General features: G+C 35.7%; 2 protein-coding genes across 2 annotated transcripts; one reads left to right on the top strand and one right to left on the bottom strand.

Annotated features, from left to right (window-relative positions):
• Positions 1 to 7,998: 7,998 nt before the first annotated feature.
• Positions 7,999 to 11,459, top strand: LOC104895121 (probable pectinesterase 53). Its single transcript, XM_010681542.4, has 4 exons — positions 7,999 to 9,546; positions 10,360 to 10,549; positions 10,633 to 11,075; positions 11,172 to 11,459. Exons 1-4 carry the CDS (start codon positions 9,179 to 9,181, stop codon positions 11,323 to 11,325), a joined length of 1,155 nt encoding a protein of 384 aa, XP_010679844.2. The 5' UTR covers positions 7,999 to 9,178; the 3' UTR covers positions 11,326 to 11,459.
• A 37-nt stretch (positions 11,460 to 11,496) lies between these two features.
• On the bottom strand, positions 11,497 to 18,484 carry LOC104895120 (PHAF1 protein At3g51130). Its single transcript, XM_010681540.4, has 16 exons — positions 18,152 to 18,484; positions 17,883 to 17,965; positions 17,076 to 17,150; positions 16,621 to 16,688; positions 16,438 to 16,543; positions 16,281 to 16,341; positions 14,921 to 15,087; positions 14,566 to 14,628; positions 14,121 to 14,168; positions 13,852 to 13,965; positions 13,667 to 13,766; positions 13,511 to 13,584; positions 12,969 to 13,073; positions 12,824 to 12,883; positions 12,586 to 12,636; positions 11,497 to 11,883 (listed from the first exon to the last, which is right to left on the bottom strand). Exons 1-14 carry the CDS (start codon positions 18,282 to 18,284, stop codon positions 12,833 to 12,835), a joined length of 1,248 nt encoding a protein of 415 aa, XP_010679842.2. The 5' UTR covers positions 18,285 to 18,484; the 3' UTR covers positions 11,497 to 11,883; positions 12,586 to 12,636; positions 12,824 to 12,832.
• Between the last annotated feature and the right edge of the window lie 1,659 nt (positions 18,485 to 20,143).

Raw genomic sequence — 20,143 nt, 5'->3', positions numbered from 1 at the left:
CATCGATCTCAACATCGATGTTTTGCAAATCCATAATTATAGAGAAGAATTCATCTAAATGAGAATCAAGCGGTTTACCTTCTACTAGACGAAGATCATGAAGTCTAGATTTTAGTAGTAGACGGTTGGTCACAGACTTTGTCATATAGTGACTCCAACTTCAACCACAAACCCGCAGCAGTGTCTCTTTGGCAACCTCTCTCAAAACTTCATTAGAAAGACTTAAATGAATCGCTGAGAGTGCCTTCAAATCTATCTCCTCCCACTTCTCATCGTCATACCCGAAGGCTTTTTGGATGCACCTTCTAGAGCCTTGTGACAACCACTTTGAACCAGGATGGCTTTCATCTTTAATTGCCATAGGCCAAAATTTACTTGCCTATCAAATTTCTCAATATCGAATTTCATTGACATAATAAAAAAAATCAAACTTTTTCTATAAACACCTAAGATCATCTTAAACAACCAAGCTCTTGATACCAATTTGTTAGGAAATCGGTGTTGTAGTTTGATTAATGCGGAACAGAAAATCAATGAAATAATGAAGGTGAGAAAACTATAAAGATGAACAAACAAAAACACAAGGATTTACGTGGTTCAGTCAAATTTGACCTACATCCACAGGTGGGGATTAGAGCTTCTTCACTATAATGGAGAAAATCAGAGAGAATAATACAAGGAGTCCTAAATCTAGAGGCTAAAAGTGTTTCATAAGTTGTGTTAATAATAATGAACACTAAGAGCCCTTTTATAATCATAAGGAACCCGTACAAACCCTAAAAGATAACCTAAAACGAAAAATATCGGAAAAAACGCGTTCAGCGCCCAAAATCGCGCACCGCCGATTGGGTCGGGCCAAATCCGCCCGATCGGGCCCGGGACAAAACTGCTTCGTCAGTTTTTCGTAAAACAGTCATAACTTTCTCGTTTCTCAACGAAATTGGGCATATGACCTATCGTTGGAAAGCGCTTTGAACAAGCTATCGCCTCCAATTTGAATCACATCAAAATCATTTGTAGATTGAGAGATATGTGCATTCAAAGTTAGCCTTATGCCATTCACAAGATTTCAAGTCATATTTAACAAAAAGCACAGAGTCTATCTGTAGTGACCAAAACAAGAAATCTTCCTACATCATATGTGTCTCGGACCTGCAAATTAATTATCTTGTCAGCAATTTATAAGCGACGACAAAGTTTCTATGTTTATAACCATTTTCTGGTTGTGTTCATGTGACATTCAAAGGCAATTTTCTCGGAAGATATAAGTGTTAATGAGTTGTTTGAGTGTTAGCATGAAAGAGGACCAAGTATTTAAAACCCTTGTACTTAATAACTTTAATAGATACATAAGGTACGAGTTTTGTGAAGGGTCTAATACCTATATGCTCCAATAGAAGCATACCATCTTTCGTCTTAAAGCGAAGATGGTTTTGTAACTTTACCAAGAATTTACTTTCCTAAGCTTTTTAGTTTCCCTATATATAACCATTACAACTTAAAGAAGCTTATGATGGAAATCAGCATAAGGAAATATATATACTGTCTAACAACAAGCTAAGAACACAACCAAAACATATCATTAAGATTAAGTCCTATCCATAAGACCAATCTTACACAGCATATTTCCAACTTGTTCAAGACTTACTAGTTACTATTATTCTTGCTAGCACTCGCCTTCTTTTGGATCAGTAGAATCAAACTCTTGCTTAGCTAAAATTATTCAAGAATACGAGTTATCATGGCAAGAATGCCACTTCATTATACAAAACAATACACGGTGCAAAGAAACACTGTGACGGAGAAAAGGGCTGCCGTGTTTAGTGCACAAAAATGTCAAACTATGCACATTTTAAAACTGCATGCAGCAATTCCACCTAATAAACAACATTGAGAAACCTTATCACCAAATGCTTATCTGAAGATTACCAAAGCATGAACGACCAAATCTCTACTTGTCAAAAAGGATTTTAGAAACACTCATTGCCCACATGCCCCCTCTCTAAACAGCTCATGAATTGCCTACAGCAGTCTTCGAACTATCAATCTTCAACAACCAATTTAGCAATACAACAATAGCAACCAGCCGTCTGTGATTTGTCTAATTACCAAACAGAAGGTCATCAGGAAGGTTAATTGACCTGAAGAATACTAACATTTTGCAAACAAAAACAAATTCATTCAATCCATAAGTAATGACATAAGCATCCGACAACCAATTTTGTCATCAATTTCAAAACCAATGTCCCTCCCACCCACGAGCCACAAGACTATACACCAAACACCAAAACTCACCCCAAGGCCCAAGCTGTAAATTCTACTCGCAAGCACCTCTAAAGATGAATGAAGATTAAAGACATTCCAAACAATAAACATTGAAAACTACATCCTATTTCCAATCCCAGAAATATCATCCAAGTCTTTATATGAAAGTTACCTTGCCTTGGTGTGAGCGCTTAAGAAAAGAAAGCTTGCGATCAAAGCCTGGACTCCTTTCGATTGCCTGCAAGACCAGATTGTGATGGAATACCTCTCCTAAGAAAATAGTGGATTGCCTCATAGAGGCCAAGAAAGAGAGATTTTCCAGAGGTAGATGACATGAAGTCTTGTTTGTTGTATCCCAGAATACCCATGAACAACTGAAGTCTTCCCGACAACATTAGCTTGTCTCCCCAAGGAAGAGATTCGACTTCAATATGAAACTGCATTGAAATATTGAAAGTTTTCACCTAATGTCCAACAAGCACCCAGATAACAACTTCCGTTGCAAATTTCTCATAAGCCACAACAGTCAAACGATCATTGCCAGCTATCAGAAGCATTGAGAGTTTCACTTTCTCCAAGAGGCCAACTTCCGTGGGCAGATGGATCTCCTCATACCTCCCATACTGTCCGTGTGCTTCCAATTTCAAAGCTAACACAGACTTTTTAACCATTCCTTAAACCACCTTCTAAGTTACTCACCCGATACATCATCTTGTTATGAGGGACACTGGCATTGACATTCCATCAGTCACTCCATACAGGGCCGTATTTGGGCATGGGCGAGAGGGGCAGATGCCCAGGGCCCAAAACACATCACCCAAATAAGTAAAGGTAAAAGAGAATAAAAGGAAAAATAGAAAAAAAATGGAAAAGAAAAGATCACTGCAAAACTGCAAATGCTGCCGACAATTAAGCTTATTGCGAATTAAGTTTCTTATTCAATTCTCCCATTTGTTTTCCAATTCAACTATTTATTAGGCCCGGGCTATGCCTCGGGTAAGAAAAAATTTCATTTATTAATATAATACTTTATGATAATAACACTAAATACAACTTAGTCTAATGGTTAAGACTTTAGTATATGTACTTAGGTCTTAAGATCAAATACAGTTTCTTGTTTATGCACGCTTTTTAATATATTTGTATAGATGTCAAACGCTCAAAATTTTTGGGTAATTTCTCTCTTTTCTTTGCAATTTTTGTTCTTTATTTGATTTTTTTAGGTTTTGCAAATTCTGAATTTTATTACTTTATTTTTCGACCAAGAATTATTATAATTATTTGAGAATTTGAATGACACACTGTATTTTTTGATAGTAACTAAGTATTATACATTAAATCAATTTAATTTTTTTGAAAACTTGAATAAGTTTTGTGAAATCAGATTGTTGTTGATTAATTTTAATGAACGACTGAGCTCGAAAATAAATTGGGACATATAAGTAGACAAATTAGGCTATGAAAATATATTTTTATTTTTATGTCATGTTGTAGACCTTAAAGGTTGTTAATGCATATAAATTTCAATCTTTCTTTAGTTTTTAGTGTTATACTCCCACTTTTATTTTCATTTAATATAAAATTTTGATATTTGTATATTGTAGAACTGCATAGTGAATCAGAGTAATAAAATGATAAATTTAATTTTACCCCTATTGTTTTTTGTTCTAAATAAGCTTAGATTAGTTTATAATATTTTATTAAAAATAGTGCAAAACAAATTAATTAAAAAGAACATACCTTCATCCATAATTTTTTTTTTATAAATTTTTGATATTATCTAATATAAATTTCAATTATTTTTTATGACTTTATTTCGGTCCAGGTTAAATTTTTCCGTCTTTGGTCCTTCTCCGATGGATGGTTGCAACTTTTTTTTGGTTTTGCAAAATTGAATTTTATTTGTTATTTCTTTATTAATCATTTAATTGTGCATCTTTTCGATTTTTTTTTTTGGGTTTTCTGTTTGACATATTAAATGATCAAACTTTATTTGTAATTTCTTTATTAATCATTCAATTGTGTATCTTTTTGATTTTTTTTTTTTGAGTTTTTTGATTGACATATGATCAAGTACTTACATCCTTATTTTAACGTCTCTTTCAAAAATTTCGGACCAAAAAATTGTTTATTTTTCGGTCTAGACCGAAAAATAAAACATTCAAAAAACTTGGACTTAATTAGGGACCTAATATGTAGGCTCGCCCTTGTGCCTCCAAAATCTCAGAAACGGGGCTGACTCCATATCCTACTGTGAACATCATAAACCACTGTAAACCAACTAGTAATGTAATGTGAATGTCTATTTCCGTCAGTAGTCTCTTTCGTTAGTGAGGTTGCATATACAAATTTGTAAAGGCCATTCAAGCACAGACATGCAGCGAAACTATGGATGGTTATAGAAGCAGGGATCACCACAACTCGGCTTTTTCGGACGGCGGGGTTCCACAGAAGAACCTTATTTAGAGGGTGTTTGCTACGGAAAACGTAAACGGAATGGAAAGGATTTGGATAAAGAGGGGAAATAGAAATAATAACCGTTACCTTTAATTGTTGTTTGGAATCTAAGTGGAATGGATACAATTGAGAGGATTATGATTGAGAAAGGAAACGTGATTTGTTTCCACTAGTTTGATAAGGGTAACAAATGGGGGGATTATGTTTCCCCTTGGAACCAGTATTTGTTACTTAACACTCATACCAAACAATTAGAAATGAAAACACTCATTTGAATCCGTTTCCTACATCAAAATTTTCCATACCGAACACCCTCTTAGATCCGTAAGTGGGTTTGTTTCACGAAGCACGAAAAGACCTCCACCATAAAGATCCAATATCTCCCATCCCGTGGGAATTGAGACCTCCACCCTTCCACCACCACCGTCCAGATCGACATTAATGACAGCCTTTTGATGTTCATAGAAATAGTGAGCCACAATCTCATTCGGAATGATGAATAATGATTGTTCCGCATCAAATATACTCCTCAAGGCACTGTTAAGCGCTTCAAAGCTCGTCTTGTGGCCAAAGGTTTCCATCAACGTCTTGGTCTTGATTTCTCTGAAACTTTAAGTCCCGTCATCAAGCCAACCACTGTTCGTGTTACTCTCTCAATTGTTGTGACAAAAGGGTTGGTCTCTTCGCCAACTTGATATTAATAATGCCTTCTTGCAAGGTACCCTTCATGATGATGTTTTTATGGCACAACCTTCTGGTTTCATTGATAAAGATAAACCAACTCATGTCTGCAAACTTCGGAAAGCGCTCTACGGCTTAAAACAAGCCCCTCGGGCCTGGTATAATGAACTTCATACCTTCCTATGTTATTAATGAAAAGTATTCAAAACTAAGGATTATCAAAGAGAATTTGCAAAAAAAAAAAAAAAGTGTGCCTTCATATGTTAACTTTTCTAATCCCAAACATAGAATATCTTGAGAAAGTAATTGAATTACACAAGTTATATATTCAAGAAAGCATTGTAGAAACAAAACATGAACTTCATTCCATTAGTATTGGTTGTAAATTATTCCTTAGGAAAAGGCCAAAAGGTATTGTAATATTTGATTGATGCGAAACAAATCAATGAAATAATAAGGATAATAAAAGCAATAAAGAAATTAAACAGAAAGAACACACATATTTACGTGGTTCGGTCAAAATAGACCTACGTCCACAGGTGGGAGATTCGAGCTTCTTCACTATAATGGAGAAAAAACAGGGATAATAATTACAAAGAGTCCGGAAACACTAGAGGCTAAAATTGTGTGTGTCAAATAATAACCACCAAGGGATCCCATTATAACATAATGAATCCTAACAAAACCCTATACTCTGCACAAAACCTTGAAAGAAATCGCGTATCCTGTGTCAAAATCTCCGTTCATTTTCTTCAAACCATCTCACGTCTCGGACGCGATCGAACGTTGTTCGTCCGGTCGTAATTCGCTAAGGGAGCCCGATCGGGCGTGCTCGTCCGATATACTCAGACGCTTTGCTTTCATGAACTGCTGAAGCGAGCGACCCAATCCGGTTGGGCGAGGATACCCGACCAGACCCAGTCAGGTCAGGCGAGGTTATCCGACCAGACTAGGCGAGTCGATGAAAACGACTTTTGACCGGATTCAAGGCATTAACTAACACCTTACATATTCAAAATTAAAATAAATAGGCCATAAGGTCAATTATTTCTTACATTTTCAAAATGAAGGATATATATCCCTTGGATTTATTCAATTTCTGTTTTCTACCAACCAAAGCAAGGTATCGTTGTGTTGAACTAATCAGAAAAATAGTAAGTTTGCATGAGTCATTTCAAGTTCAATATTTTTTTTTCCGTCAAAAAAAAAAAAAAGTTCAATATTTTTTTTGTTTTTTTGTTTTTTTGTTAAACAAGTTCGTTGTTTAACTAACCTGATTTGGTCACAAACTTACAAATCCATCTTACTAGCTCGGTTGACAGTTTGCTATGAAGTAGATATTTAAAAATATTTTATGATTTTTTTATCTTACTCACTTACAAGAAATTTTAGTAAAATTTTAAAAACTCTGACCATGTTTAGTGATTATAATTTATGAAAAAATTATAGTCTTGTAAGATATTTGATTCATCTCGATATGTAAATTTTTGAATATTTAGTGGGTACAAATTATCATTTTCTTAAGAAGGAAAAAAAAAAACAATTTCCACATTTTATATAAAAAAATGATTCAATTATCCAAATTCAAGTGGGTTTAAATGGCCCACACCTTTGAGAGTAGCTCCATCCTTATCGATATGTAGTTCTATAATAACAACTTTTCAAAAAATTTACTAATACCTACATACCTACTTACAGATATTAACGATTAAATATGTATTCCCTCTGTTTTTGAAAGTTTTTCCTACTTTGATCAATTTGCTCTCACAAAACCTCTCAACAAAAACTTGCTCTCACAAAAAGATTTCAAATAAAAATAACAAAAGAAAACGAAGGGTAGACATAACACAAAGGAAGTGTGGCTGGACTCTTGAGGAATTTAATTTCAAAACAGTAAAAGGGAATTGTTAAACATCGCCCTGAAATTACTTACAATCGCCCCCAAATTTTTTTATAAACAATTTTACCCTTTTCTCTTTTCCACAACCCCCACCACCACCACCTACCTCCCCATCGCCCTTTCACCCTCTACACCACCCACCACCCCCACCACCTACCTTCCCAGTTCCCACTGCCGTTTCACACTCTCCTTTTTCCTCACCACCACCTCCTACCTTCCCACTGCCATCTCCACCGCCATCACCTACCTCCCGCGACATCATCCTCCACCGCTATCACCTATCTCACGCAATGTCCACCACCGCAGCCACCCACGCAAAAAGCTTAAAATTTTTTCACATCGCGAACGTCCGGCTCGGACGTTCTCCCCATGGGCAAAATGTCCTGGCCGGACGTTCGTACCATGGGGGGAACGTCCTGGACGGACGTTCGCGATGTAAAAAAATTCAAGCTTTTTACATGGAGGTGGTGGTGGTTACAGGAAGGGTGACGCGAAGGTGGTGGTGGTTGTGGTTGTGTGCGATGAAGGAAGTGGAGGTGAGGGTGGTAGAGTAAGGTGGGTGGGTGGTGGTACGCATATGGTGTTGAAGAAGGAGAGAGAGAGGGGTAATTTCAATGGAGGTAAGGGTGGTGGAGTGAGGTGGGTGGGTGGTGGTGGCAGCCAGCAGGAGGTGAGTGGTGGTGGTGATTTAAGAATAAAAAAGAGAAAGGTTATAAATGTAATTTCAAATTTTTTTGGACGAGTTTAAGTAATATTGGAGCGATGTATAGAAGTTCAGTTCTAAAAACATGTGATACATTATTGATATATGTCCATGAAAAGTTGTTGATAAGAATTAAGAAATAAGAATACTACAAATAACCAAGCAAGTGAGAAATAGGGCCTTGACTGTTTTACAACTGCTGAGAATAGCTATTACTTGTAACTTATGAGTTATGAGCTACTATATTTGTAGTGCCATCATTCTGTTAAGACCAAGGAAAAAAATGCTCATCATGAAATTACCAACTTTGGTAGTTTTCTTCCGAGCATGAGCAAAGAAACCAGGAACACGAACACACAAACACACACACACACTCTTTCTTGCTGCATGCCATTTTTCACCATTTACTGCAAATTTTTATCTTCCACTGAACAAGTTCACAAGCTTTTTCTTTTTATTTTTTTCCTCAAAAAATACAAGGTATTTAAAGGAGCAAAGCATGCCATACTTGTTGCTTAATGCTTAGCTGTACTGTCAACGACTACACCACCATACATACCAATACATACATCTAATCATCCAAAGAAGTGGGGGCAAGGCAACCCATATATACCCAGAAAGGTATCACATGTAACAAAAGGACAATTTTGCATTGAGAGTACTGACCAGCTACAAAACAACCATATCATACAGTATACTATGTCTCATCTGAAGCCATGCATTAATATTAAGTATAGAGTTAATAGTACTTCTTTCGTAATGTATTTAGCTACCTTATCAGTTTTCACGTACTAGTCCAATACACGCTGGTCGTTAAATTTCAGTTTAGTTCTATACGTATTTGCGGACATTTTAAAACCCTACTTAATCATTGAACCGCCCACCATGAACCGAGAAAAAAAGAAAAGAGAGAAAAAAACAAACTTAATATACATCAAACAAACAACCATTAAATTTTCTAAAAGTCAATACCTGTAGGCCCTGACTAACGGTTCATATGGTCGTTGTTTTGGCTGGAGATTGGTCTGAAGCTGACTTATTCACTTGATTTCTCTTCTCTTTTATCATAGCTTTAATTTATACCCTTCTTTATATGCTTGTTGAGAAACACATTTTCTATAAGACACAAACAACCTAATCTCCTTGAGTAAATTTTTGAGAACTTGAGTATCATGATAATTAAACTACTACTACTGCTATTAGCTTCATTGCTCCAATGTGTTCCTACTTATTGTTCCTTGGTTCATACTATTGCCAACCAAAATGTATCCACTACGGAGTTGCGAGTTGGTGAAAGAGACTACTTGCAATGGGTTAGCCACATTGGGTTCAAGACCGATGAGCATAACAGAAAATTCCAGCAACAGAAACAGAAATGGAAACAGGAAGGAACCCATTTAAAGGCTTGCAAAACCATCAAAGTTCGAAAGAACCCGAAACCATCATCCAAGCATTACGCTAGTGTGCAGGAAGCTATCAATTCACTGCCAATTTCTAACTTATGTCGTGTGGTCATCTCTATTGGTCCAGGAACATACAGGTTATTGCTTCATTACAAATCTTATCTTATTTCTACATAATGCTGTTTGTGTTTTAAATTATATTACAATTTACTACTTCCTCTGTTTGTCTACACTTGCAGCAACTAAGCTCATTTACACTGAAGTGACAGTTTTAGAAAGATGGTAGACGATGCAAACAGACAATAACTAACGTAATCTGTACACTTAAGAAACCAATCACATCTGTGAAACGAATTTGAGATTTTCATATGTTTACTCGTCTATCATACTCCTAAAATTGCAAACCAAGGATGTCTTGGCCTAATGGTTAAGATTGAGGTACTGTGAACGTTAGGTCACAGGTTCGAATCCCCCTCCCCTTCTTTGTACTTTGTATTGCCTTCGTGGCTCATATGGATCCAAAAATACTCCTAAAATTGCATGCCACAAGGGGCTTGGGTGCTAGTATTTTAATTTCTAAAATGGATGAAGTAAACTTTTTAGTACAATAGTAGTAAAGATCATGTTGGTCGAGACTTCGGAAATTTTCCTACAATATTTTCTTCTTATTCCATTTTTCTTTGTTTGGTTTGTAACAAGGTGATCTTATAGTGAAAAATGAAAACATTTTCCGCGATATTTCTTATTATCTGCCTTTTTCTCTTCTCTCATCTATCCTCTAGCTTCCATTTTCAGTTTTATTATCTTGCTGTCCAACCAACCCGAGCTTAAATTAACATTCTGTTCTCGACAAAGCTTGAAGAGGTTATTATGTCAGAAAGAAATAACATTTCAAGCTAGAAAAACACTAATATAATCAAATAAGACTGAATTTTGTTTACAATAAATAGGGAAAAGGTAGAGGTTCCTGTAACAATGGCCTATATTAAACTTAAAGGAGCAGGAGCAGAAAAGACGATAATCGAGTGGGATGACACTGCTGATAGGTTAGGGCAGAGTGGGCAGCCATTAGGGACTAAAAATTCCGCTACTTTTGCTGTCAATTCTCCTTACTTCATCGCCAAAAATATCACATTCAAGGTCAGTTTCTTTCTGAATTCTACAGTACAGTAAAAGTAGACTTTTGTTGTAAAGTTAATACAACATTATGTTATGAAAAACAGAATACAGCACCATCACCAGCATCAGGTGCACAAGGGAAGCAAGCAGTAGCACTGAGGATCTCAGCAGACAAAGCAGCATTTATAGGATGCAAATTCATAGGGGAACAAGACACACTGTACGATCACATAGGAAGGCATTACTTCAGAGAGTGTTACATAGAGGGTTCTGTGGATTTTGTGTTTGGAAATGGGCTCTCACTCTATGACAACTGCCATTTGCATGCCGTGAGCAACAACTATGGAGCCCTTACTGCCCAGAAAAGAGAAAGCTTCCTGGAAGAAACTGGATTTTCATTTCTAAATTGTACCATAACTGGTTCAGGTGCGCTTTACCTTGGAAGGGCTTGGGGTACCTTCTCCAGAGTCGTCTTCGCCTACACTTACATGGACAAGATCATCGCTCCTGGTGGCTGGTATGATTGGGGTGACAAAAACAGGGATACGTACGTTTCTCCCTCTAATTTTCTCCTTTTGGAATATAAATAATAATAACAGAAGTAACTAATAATGCTTTAATCATTGTTTTTAACAATGTGCAGGACAGTATTTTATGGACAGTACAAGTGCTCAGGACCAGGAGCTGATCATGGGGTAAGGGTTTCATGGTCGAGGGAGCTGACTACACAAGAAGCTCAACCATTCATTTCCTATGATTTCATTGATGGGGATGAATGGCTTAAAAACTTGATATAATATGGACTTGAAAACCATCCATTATTCATCTTCCTTGTTAATCTACATGTAATTTTGATGTTTATCCTTTCTGATCTTGATGAAGTTGTGCAAACAATCTACATAATATATATCCCGTTTCTCTTCGCTGGTAACAGTAAGTACTAATGTACTATAAATTTACACAATCCATAATAGAAACTAAAGAAAGATTCATCTTATTACTCCCTAACATTTCAGATACAATAGTCAGGCACATCGTTCTATACAGATCACAATTTTGAATTCTGAAAAAGCACCAAAGTGAAGAGCATAGATTATAAGATACCAGTTAAAGAAAAGCACCATGCCAGAAAGTAACAAGATCTAAGCCCCTCCACGATAAATAGCTATATACAAGTAAACGGATATTTGGGGCTCACTTTCCTGGACATATTGGCTTCTCAAAGTTACTGTAATTAGAACTATACATGACACAAAGCAACTGTACATTTAACATTATGTTTGCTTCCTGACATATCAACTACGATAAGTGGGTTTGAGCTGCTTTAGACTTGCGGTCGTACATCCACTCCCTTCCTGCAGAAAATGCAAGTGCCCAAGAATAAATATTATAGTTGTGGAATACAAATCAAATGCAGTTGGAGCATTACTGAGTAAAATAAAATTGACAGGGATAAAGAGTATATTAAAATATGACCTACATGCACTACAACAATTTCTACAACTTGGACTTCACAAGTATAGTTAGCAATAAGCAGCACTCCATCATACTACAGTTGAAACAAATGTATTCAAGATTCCCAAGCTGAAGTAGACAGTTCAAACCGTGAAGGCAAGTATGATGGGGCAATGCACAAACTCAGAAATAAGTGGGGTCCAAAGAGCGCTGATAGATCACCAACAGTTAGTGTCCAAATAGACCAACTTAGACACTCGCAGGGTCACGTTAGTAGTCTCCAAACAGGGACATGTGCAATGATAACCACCGGAACACTAGTACCACACGACCACCAGAAGGTTTTATAAAAAGCTACCAGCTTAGTACCATTAAACCTACTTAGTACTACTATGGACAATGCAGGAAAAATATTTTCCAACATTTCAATTTTCATAATTTTCTGAAAAATATTATACCAATGTTTTAAATTAATAAAATAAAACAAACTTCATTTTTAGATAGTTGATAGTATCCAAAGCGGATGCTGACTGATAGTGGCTAACTTTCTCAAATCCAAAACAACGCCGAAGTAAAAGGTGATTCGAGCGCAATAGCCATACCACATTTTAGCGCGACTGTATTACACCATCAATCTGATCAGTTTCCAACACCTGCAGATCAGCATGAATATTGTTAAGGATTTCTTTAAGCAATAATATACTATGTCCATCCCCAATAGTTGTTTTATTAAAAAAAAAAATTGACAACTAATCTGGGAAAAGGGAACATCAAAGAACCCAGGAGACAGGAAGCTGATAAGTGCAAGAAATCATGAAATATGCTGTAATATATTCATACATTTATTATTTATGATGACTGAAACAGCGTCACAGTGCCAATATAGCCATTCTTCATAACCTGCACAACAGAGTCATAGCACACCTTAGAAGCTCCAAAAAAAGCAAAACAAAACCCAGTCAAGTCCCAAACCACTGAAACTCACCTCAAAGGCAACATTTTGATAGCCATACACAAACGTAGATCCAAAAGGATTGTTTGTTGAACCTTGAGTTTGAATAGCAGCACGACCACAATCCCCAAGAATTTCCTACAGCCAGAAAAATCTCTGTACTTTAACAGCTCATAAGATAAAATATAGAAAACAACAAATATCCTGAAGGAACTAATGATAATAATTTCCAGATGTAACAATAGATATTATTAAGTAAGCAATTAGTGTCACAATAAGGAAGTAAAAAAACCAGGGATTAAGCCAAGCAGAAATAAAAATATAAGATACACCGCGCCAATCAGTGTCACACTTTCTCTATTAGATTGTCGCACAATAATTTCCACTTTGCAACCACAACAATTTATCAGAGCTTAATAGCATATCTTCTCGCTTTCATACTACATTTATTCAAATATGTTGACAAAGAGAGCATGCACTTAAAATTGTGACATGTCTATTTGGGAGTTGCTTTGGCATCAGAGTATCATACATACCATAGCACAAGAAATCTATGTCTCAAATATGAATACTACCTTCACTTGGTCCCACTTGGTACTTGCAGTAATGCAGTGCTTTGAACTACTTTCATCCAAGAAAGATCCCGCGACTACAAAAACATAAGATTGGCCAAATAAGAGCTATTAATTATTCATTGAAGAACAAAAATTATCCATAAAGGTGGCACTTACAATCAGATGAGTGGATGATGAAATTGCACTTCATGTATGAGTTAAAATCAGGATGCCCAGGATAGTTTGCGTGTAGAACAAACTTCTTGATTTTATGTGTCTGAAATTGTGACAATCAATCTAAGAAGGGTGAACAAATGATACACACACACAAGGGTAAACAAAAAGTTGACCAGGATGCACACCTGCCCGTCAAATAGTATGTCCAACCCACGTGTGAAATAATTATAAAAGTAATCTCCACAAAGGGTTGTTCGTGGGCGCGGATCTGATGCAGAGTGAATAACCATCTGGTCAACCTGCATAGGCACTAATACGCTTAAAACATCACTCAGCACTTGCAACAAAAGTCTAGCTCTCTAACTTGCCACATGCTAAAAGTTACTAAATTGAAACTCAAAAGTGAAACATTTGCTAGGAATAATTTAAAAGGAAAAAAATTACTAAATTGTACCTGCTTCTGGTGTATCCCACAAGGACGGCCTAATTCAGTCCAAACATCCTGCAAAATCATAGTTATAACTACTTATCATGTTGCGCTAAGATTATGACTCTATGAATAAGCCCCAGAGAACTCAGAAACGACTTCAATTTAAGATAAAGAAGATCATAACAAAAATAAGGAAAATCGTGTTTAATGCTATGTGAAATCAACCCTTCTTGACCTCAAAAAATGCGAAGATAAGTAGCCTTCATGGAAATATGAATTATTAAAAAGAAGAGATAGGGGGCTTTTAATGATGGGCAGTAAGTTGTGAATAAAAAAAAGCATAAAATCAACTAGAACAAGCAAATCACATGAGTGTCACACAAAGGCTCCAGGAAAGGACATGTAACTGCTGAAATACGTATGAAAAGTACTAATCCATCATAAAGTGGGAGAAAAGTAGAAGACACACCTGTGGGGATGCACCAAAAGGTATATGCTGACCGCCTATAGAAAACCGTAATTCTTCTCCCAACTAAAGACAAAAGTGTGGTAAACAAGGTCAGATAATCTGCGACAAGAACTATATTGCAAGAAATTGTGCATGACGGGACAATTTGGGTTAACAAAAATCTAAAACCTATAACTAACGGATACGAAAACTACTACAAAAAAACTCAAACTGATTGCAGTATTCAACTTCCTAAGACCTTAACTGCAATCTGCTATGTTCAAGAGGGTGAGGGGGGAGATGGAGACATGCATCAAAAGTAGTAATCGAGAAGCAGCCTATACAAGATGCATCAATGGCAAAGTCAGAATCTAACCTTAACTTGGACCTCTTCCATGTAGAGGCTACCAGTAGGCAGTGGAGGAACAATAGCCTTGTCCATTAGTGATCCAACTCCTACCTTCTTACCCATTGAACTATCATATATACAGACACGGCAAGTAACTGGAGTAGTCCCATCAGGAAACTCAAGTGGCAATTCCGCTGATAAAAAGAAGCAGAATTGATGATAGCAAATAAGACAGTAAAATCAAACACAAGTAGGCTACAAACAAGGGTTAAGTTGATAGCTATTGGTGTTTGTGTCTCTGTGATGATGCAAAATGTATAATATGTGGGCTTCAGGATGAAAGCATGATCACCTATTTTTTCAATGAGTCTACAGTAAAGCTTGTTTGCAGCAAATTCAAAAGTTGTTGGGCATCGGATTTCCAGTCAAAGATGTAACTTAACTTTTGTATTGGAGCTGGAAACAATATAAGGGGTCCCTTTACAAGAGAATGGTGGTTACTCCTTACCTCACTCATATATCATCTATAGCAGGTTCGAAATGGCTCATTATGGAACTTCAGAGTCGAGAAAAGAGAAAAAGTTGTGCGGCAAATACAAGATACTGTTGTGATAAGAATTAGAAGTACACTAAAGAAGAGAATTAGTAACATTGATAGTATTAGTAGGTGGTTTAATAATTTGTAACTAGATTAGTGTTGGGCTTGCTTAAAGTCGGTTTGCTTGCACAAAAAAATGTCTCGAGAGTCCTTCCTACGGTTTAAATATACGGTTTTGGTCATGGTCGCATAAACGGCTGCGATTATGTGGGAACGGAACAGATATGTTCGATATGAACCGCATCACAGTTTATCATACTGTTATTTGCAATACATGTTCTAAAATATACTTATATAGCATTTTTCCACTTAAAACCACCATAGATCTCGAAATTGTTGTATGCTTGCCTCTTCTTCTCTCTATCTATATCTTGGTATGTTGTTATATGCCATTATTGGAGGAACGTGGGGGGAGCAACGGGAATCTTTAGAAAATAAATATCTGAAAAGCAGCGTCTTGCTATGGGAAATGCAGGCGAAATTGCCTTGTGACATTGGTTCGACCAAAATTTTGGCTTATCTAAATTCACCAGTTTGAAAAGGTCAAATTCAGTTTGTCAAAGTTGTAAATCATTCCAATATGAGGAACCGGATTAATTCAGTCGTCTTTTCAAGCCATGGACTCCTTCCTGGAAGGTTTGTCTCGCTCCTTTTTTGCATAGGTTGTAAAATGCGAAGTTGCTTGGTTCTACCGTTCTAGTAATATAATCACATGCTTAGCAAAAAAAAAAAAAAAAAAAAAAGAATCAAACACAAATGTTCAAGACATCTATAAAGAGAGCATGCTACCTTGCCCATCATTGCAACAGGCTGTATACTGTGCAGGAATAGGAAAAGCAAAGGACAATCCCTGTAAAATTCCAATACCAAACAACTCAGTAAACTAAAACACAATGCACGGATAAAAAGGTATTAAGAACAGTGATGACTTTAAAAGAAAACCTACTGGATATAACAGATTATAGATGCTTCTTTCTTTGTCGAAGATCCCTGGATATGTAGGACCAAAAAGCTGATACACAGCTACAAAAGTTGCAAGAGTTGACGGCCCTCTAAAAGTATAATGTCAATAAGTGAAAAAAGGCAGGTATATGAAAGGAGGAAAAGTGACAGCATCACGTAGACTCACCCTATAAGAGAAGTGGCATACCGCATCTGAAGCCTTTTAACATTATAAATTTCAATAAGGCGCAGCCTCTAGCAAACAAAATTGAAGGTCATTCAGCAAGACGCATGTGGACATTCTATTAAGCATTCAAAGGTGAAATTAAAAGGTAGATCTCACAAGAGCACATCATATAGACCACAGGCACAACATCAAACTTTAGTTTATTAATTGCTCTCATTTGATTGTAGATAAACCCTTTGTACATGGTAAAGAAATATCAGAAAGATCCCCCAAATGACACATCTAGAGAGAAGACCAACACTTCATAAAAATCACAACCTACTCCGTCTCTGTTACCCAAAAGATATATTCAGTCTTGCCATAAAATGTATCACAAAAGTAACTAGAATCATTTAAACAAAGTATAGACTACATCCAATGGCCTCTAGGAAGCTACTAAATTGAAAAAGTCAAACCTGAGACCAAGGATCAAAACGGAGGTGAAACCCATGATCGGGAAAGCTAATGACAATATCCAACTTTAATGGCTCCTGCAAACAAAATGGTTCCAACTCGAGTTAGTTCAAGAATGCACAAGTGGCTTATTTGCATAAAAAACAATCATAAGGTATTAGCAAGAAAACGTGCAATATATTAAAATTCAGTCCAAACTTTTGCACTTCTACCATATAAACAGATAATCCCTCTATTGGGAAGCCAGTCCTACTATATTGGAATATCCAGGATGAATACTCATCTTTCCTCAAGTAGAAAATTTTATCGACACAATCAAAAAAATGCCACTAATAGTCTAATAGCACAACTATAATTCCACTGCTTTGACCAACACACAGATATACATAGGGAAATAAATAACAAACAAACATGACAGAGACTGATAAGATATTAATGCGACCAAATTTCATTGCTTGACACCCGCGAAAGACCTCAATCTAGTACATAAGCTACACTAATTTGCTCACTGTGGACGCCATTGCAAATTTACAATTGAAGAATCCATTTATGTTTGCAAGATCAATACCATAAACCACTACCAATAATTGAACGCGACGAAGCTTCTAATATATTTTGGCTACACTAGTGGAAATCCTCAAGGGGGGATGTACAATGTCAACACCCATGTTTAAAAAAAGGCAGTTGATTTACAAAGTATACATAGAGAGTAAAAACGATTGTTGCAGCGGATTATCCCAGTAAAATTCACGAATCAACGAAGAAGTATCAACTCAATTCAGCATAAAAAAAAAACAGCTAAAACAAACCTCGTCAAGATACTTGACGTGCACAACATCATAAATGTTAGGCTGTTGTTCAATTTGCGCAAACGCTTCACAGATTGGCATCCCTAGAAATTAAAATCACACCAAAAAAAAAACTTTCAAATGCAACGAAAACAAAAATCCAACAAAAAAAGGGCGACAAAATCCCCAATTGATCAAAAAATTAAAAAATTCAAACCCTCATCACAATTCACAATCAAACTGTGAATAATAGAAATTGACGATAAATAGTGGAGAGAGAATAAAAATACCAAGAGTAAAAGGACCGATGCCGAGACCAGGACGAAGATCGAGAGCGATGGCGCCCATAGCAGTGCCTTCGCAGCGACGACGAGCTCTCTCTCGCTGCTGCTGCTGTTGCTGCTGTTGTGGCTGATGCAACATAATTTGATTGTGTGTGATTTATTCAACTATCTATTTTATGGATTTCTCTTTCTTCTCAAGTTTTTTTTCTTTCTCCGAGGAATTCGGTGATGGAGAGTTTGCGCAAAGAATGAAAAGAAGGAAAATGGACTCGACTTTTATGTGCAAGGTTGCCAAGGCATCGAACAGACACCAATTGAATGGTTTGTTTATCTTGTACTACTAGTTTCTAATCATGTTTTATATCTTCCCCGGAGGCCTTTTTTTCCCATGTTGACTTTTTTTAAAAAAAAAAAAAGAAAGGGTGTATAGTAAAGTTCTGTTTTTTTTTTATTATTTTAGTCAATTTTACTTCAGTTTTCCTCTATAATTTAGTGTTTCTATGTTTTATTCAGTTAATTTCGATTCAGTTGAATTTAGTTCGATTTTCCTCAATTAAAAAAACTAAGATAATTTGAACATAACTGATCTAAAATAATAATAATAATAATAATGACAATAATAATAATAATAACATTCTACTCAATTCAACTTAATTGAACTGAACTGAATTGAAGAAAACTTAACTGAAAATAAGTCCAAAACCATAGGGCCTAAGCTATTATTCCCTCGATACTTATCAATGTTTCAAGTTGGAATCTTGATACTATTTGGAATAATATAGAATAATATAGTCTTCAAACTTTTTCTAAATACGTTTTTTTAGTTATAACTTCTTTTTATTTTAATACATTCACCAATAAAACAAACGTTGCATATTAAAAAATAGAAGAAATATATAAGAAATAACATATTATGAGGAGTCTTCTTTAAAATACCTTGAAAATATCGAATAAGATGAAGAAGTGGCGTTAGAAATTAAAGAGAATGAAAACATTTACCGCAACTATTTTGGTTTTATCGAAAAAGTAAAAGGCCGAGTAATTACCTTGCATTGGGAGTATGGCGCACCTTATATTGTGAAACACCAAAAAAACGATTTCGTGGCTTATATTGTGAAGCAAGAAAAAGACGGCTCCATGCCTTATAATATCAAGCATAGGGGGTATATTTTAAAAATAATACTAAAATAAAACTACTAGAGTATAAAGGCATATATGAGTAAATGTAATTTGGTAGTGTCAAAAATATAATCAAACATTGCATAGAATCGTTGTTTTAAATGTCATTTTGGTCTAGTTTCTTTTAATAATTTATTTATACGGAACCATCATTTTGGTTCATTTGTTTGATCCATAATTCCAAATTTCCTTTTATGACAACATTAGTAAACAATTTTGTAATTTTTAGAATTTGTTAATTAAAGCATAATACATTTATTGCAATCCCCTGCATATAGGATATGGATTATTTAACTATATATTAATTTAAAGTATATATAAATATATAATTATTTTAGCATTTTGTTTATGAGACCTTATTAAAACTAGTTCTTGTCCCGGGTGATACGTCCCGTATTATTTATCAACGTGCATTTGAAATCTTCAAAAATAGAAATAAATTTTGTCTTTAAATGACTTTTTTACCTCACAAGGACCAACATGAGTATTGTAGCGTAGTTGGTTAGGGCATTAGCATATCAAATGAGAAGTCATGTGTTTGACTTTTGAGTCTTGAAAACACATATTTTTATTGCCTAATGTCTCATTTAAAGACAAGATATTATTTCTATTTTTGAAGATTTCAAATGCACGTTGGTAAATAACACGGGGCATATCACGCACCCAAGACATCACAAAGACCAACATGATTAGTATATCAAATGAGAGGTCATGGGTTTGATGACTTTTCAGTCTTGAAAACACACATTTTTATTGTCTAATGTCTCATTTGATTGTGTGGATGAGGGAAGAATACATGTGGCATCATGGCATTTGTTT

Source organism: Beta vulgaris, chromosome 6, assembly GCF_026745355.1.
Source record: "Beta vulgaris subsp. vulgaris cultivar EL10 chromosome 6, EL10.2, whole genome shotgun sequence".
NCBI classification, from domain to species: Eukaryota; Viridiplantae; Streptophyta; class Magnoliopsida; order Caryophyllales; family Amaranthaceae; genus Beta; species Beta vulgaris.
The sequence above is the reverse complement of the archived record's forward strand: the minus strand, read 5'-3'. Positions and strand labels throughout refer to the sequence as shown.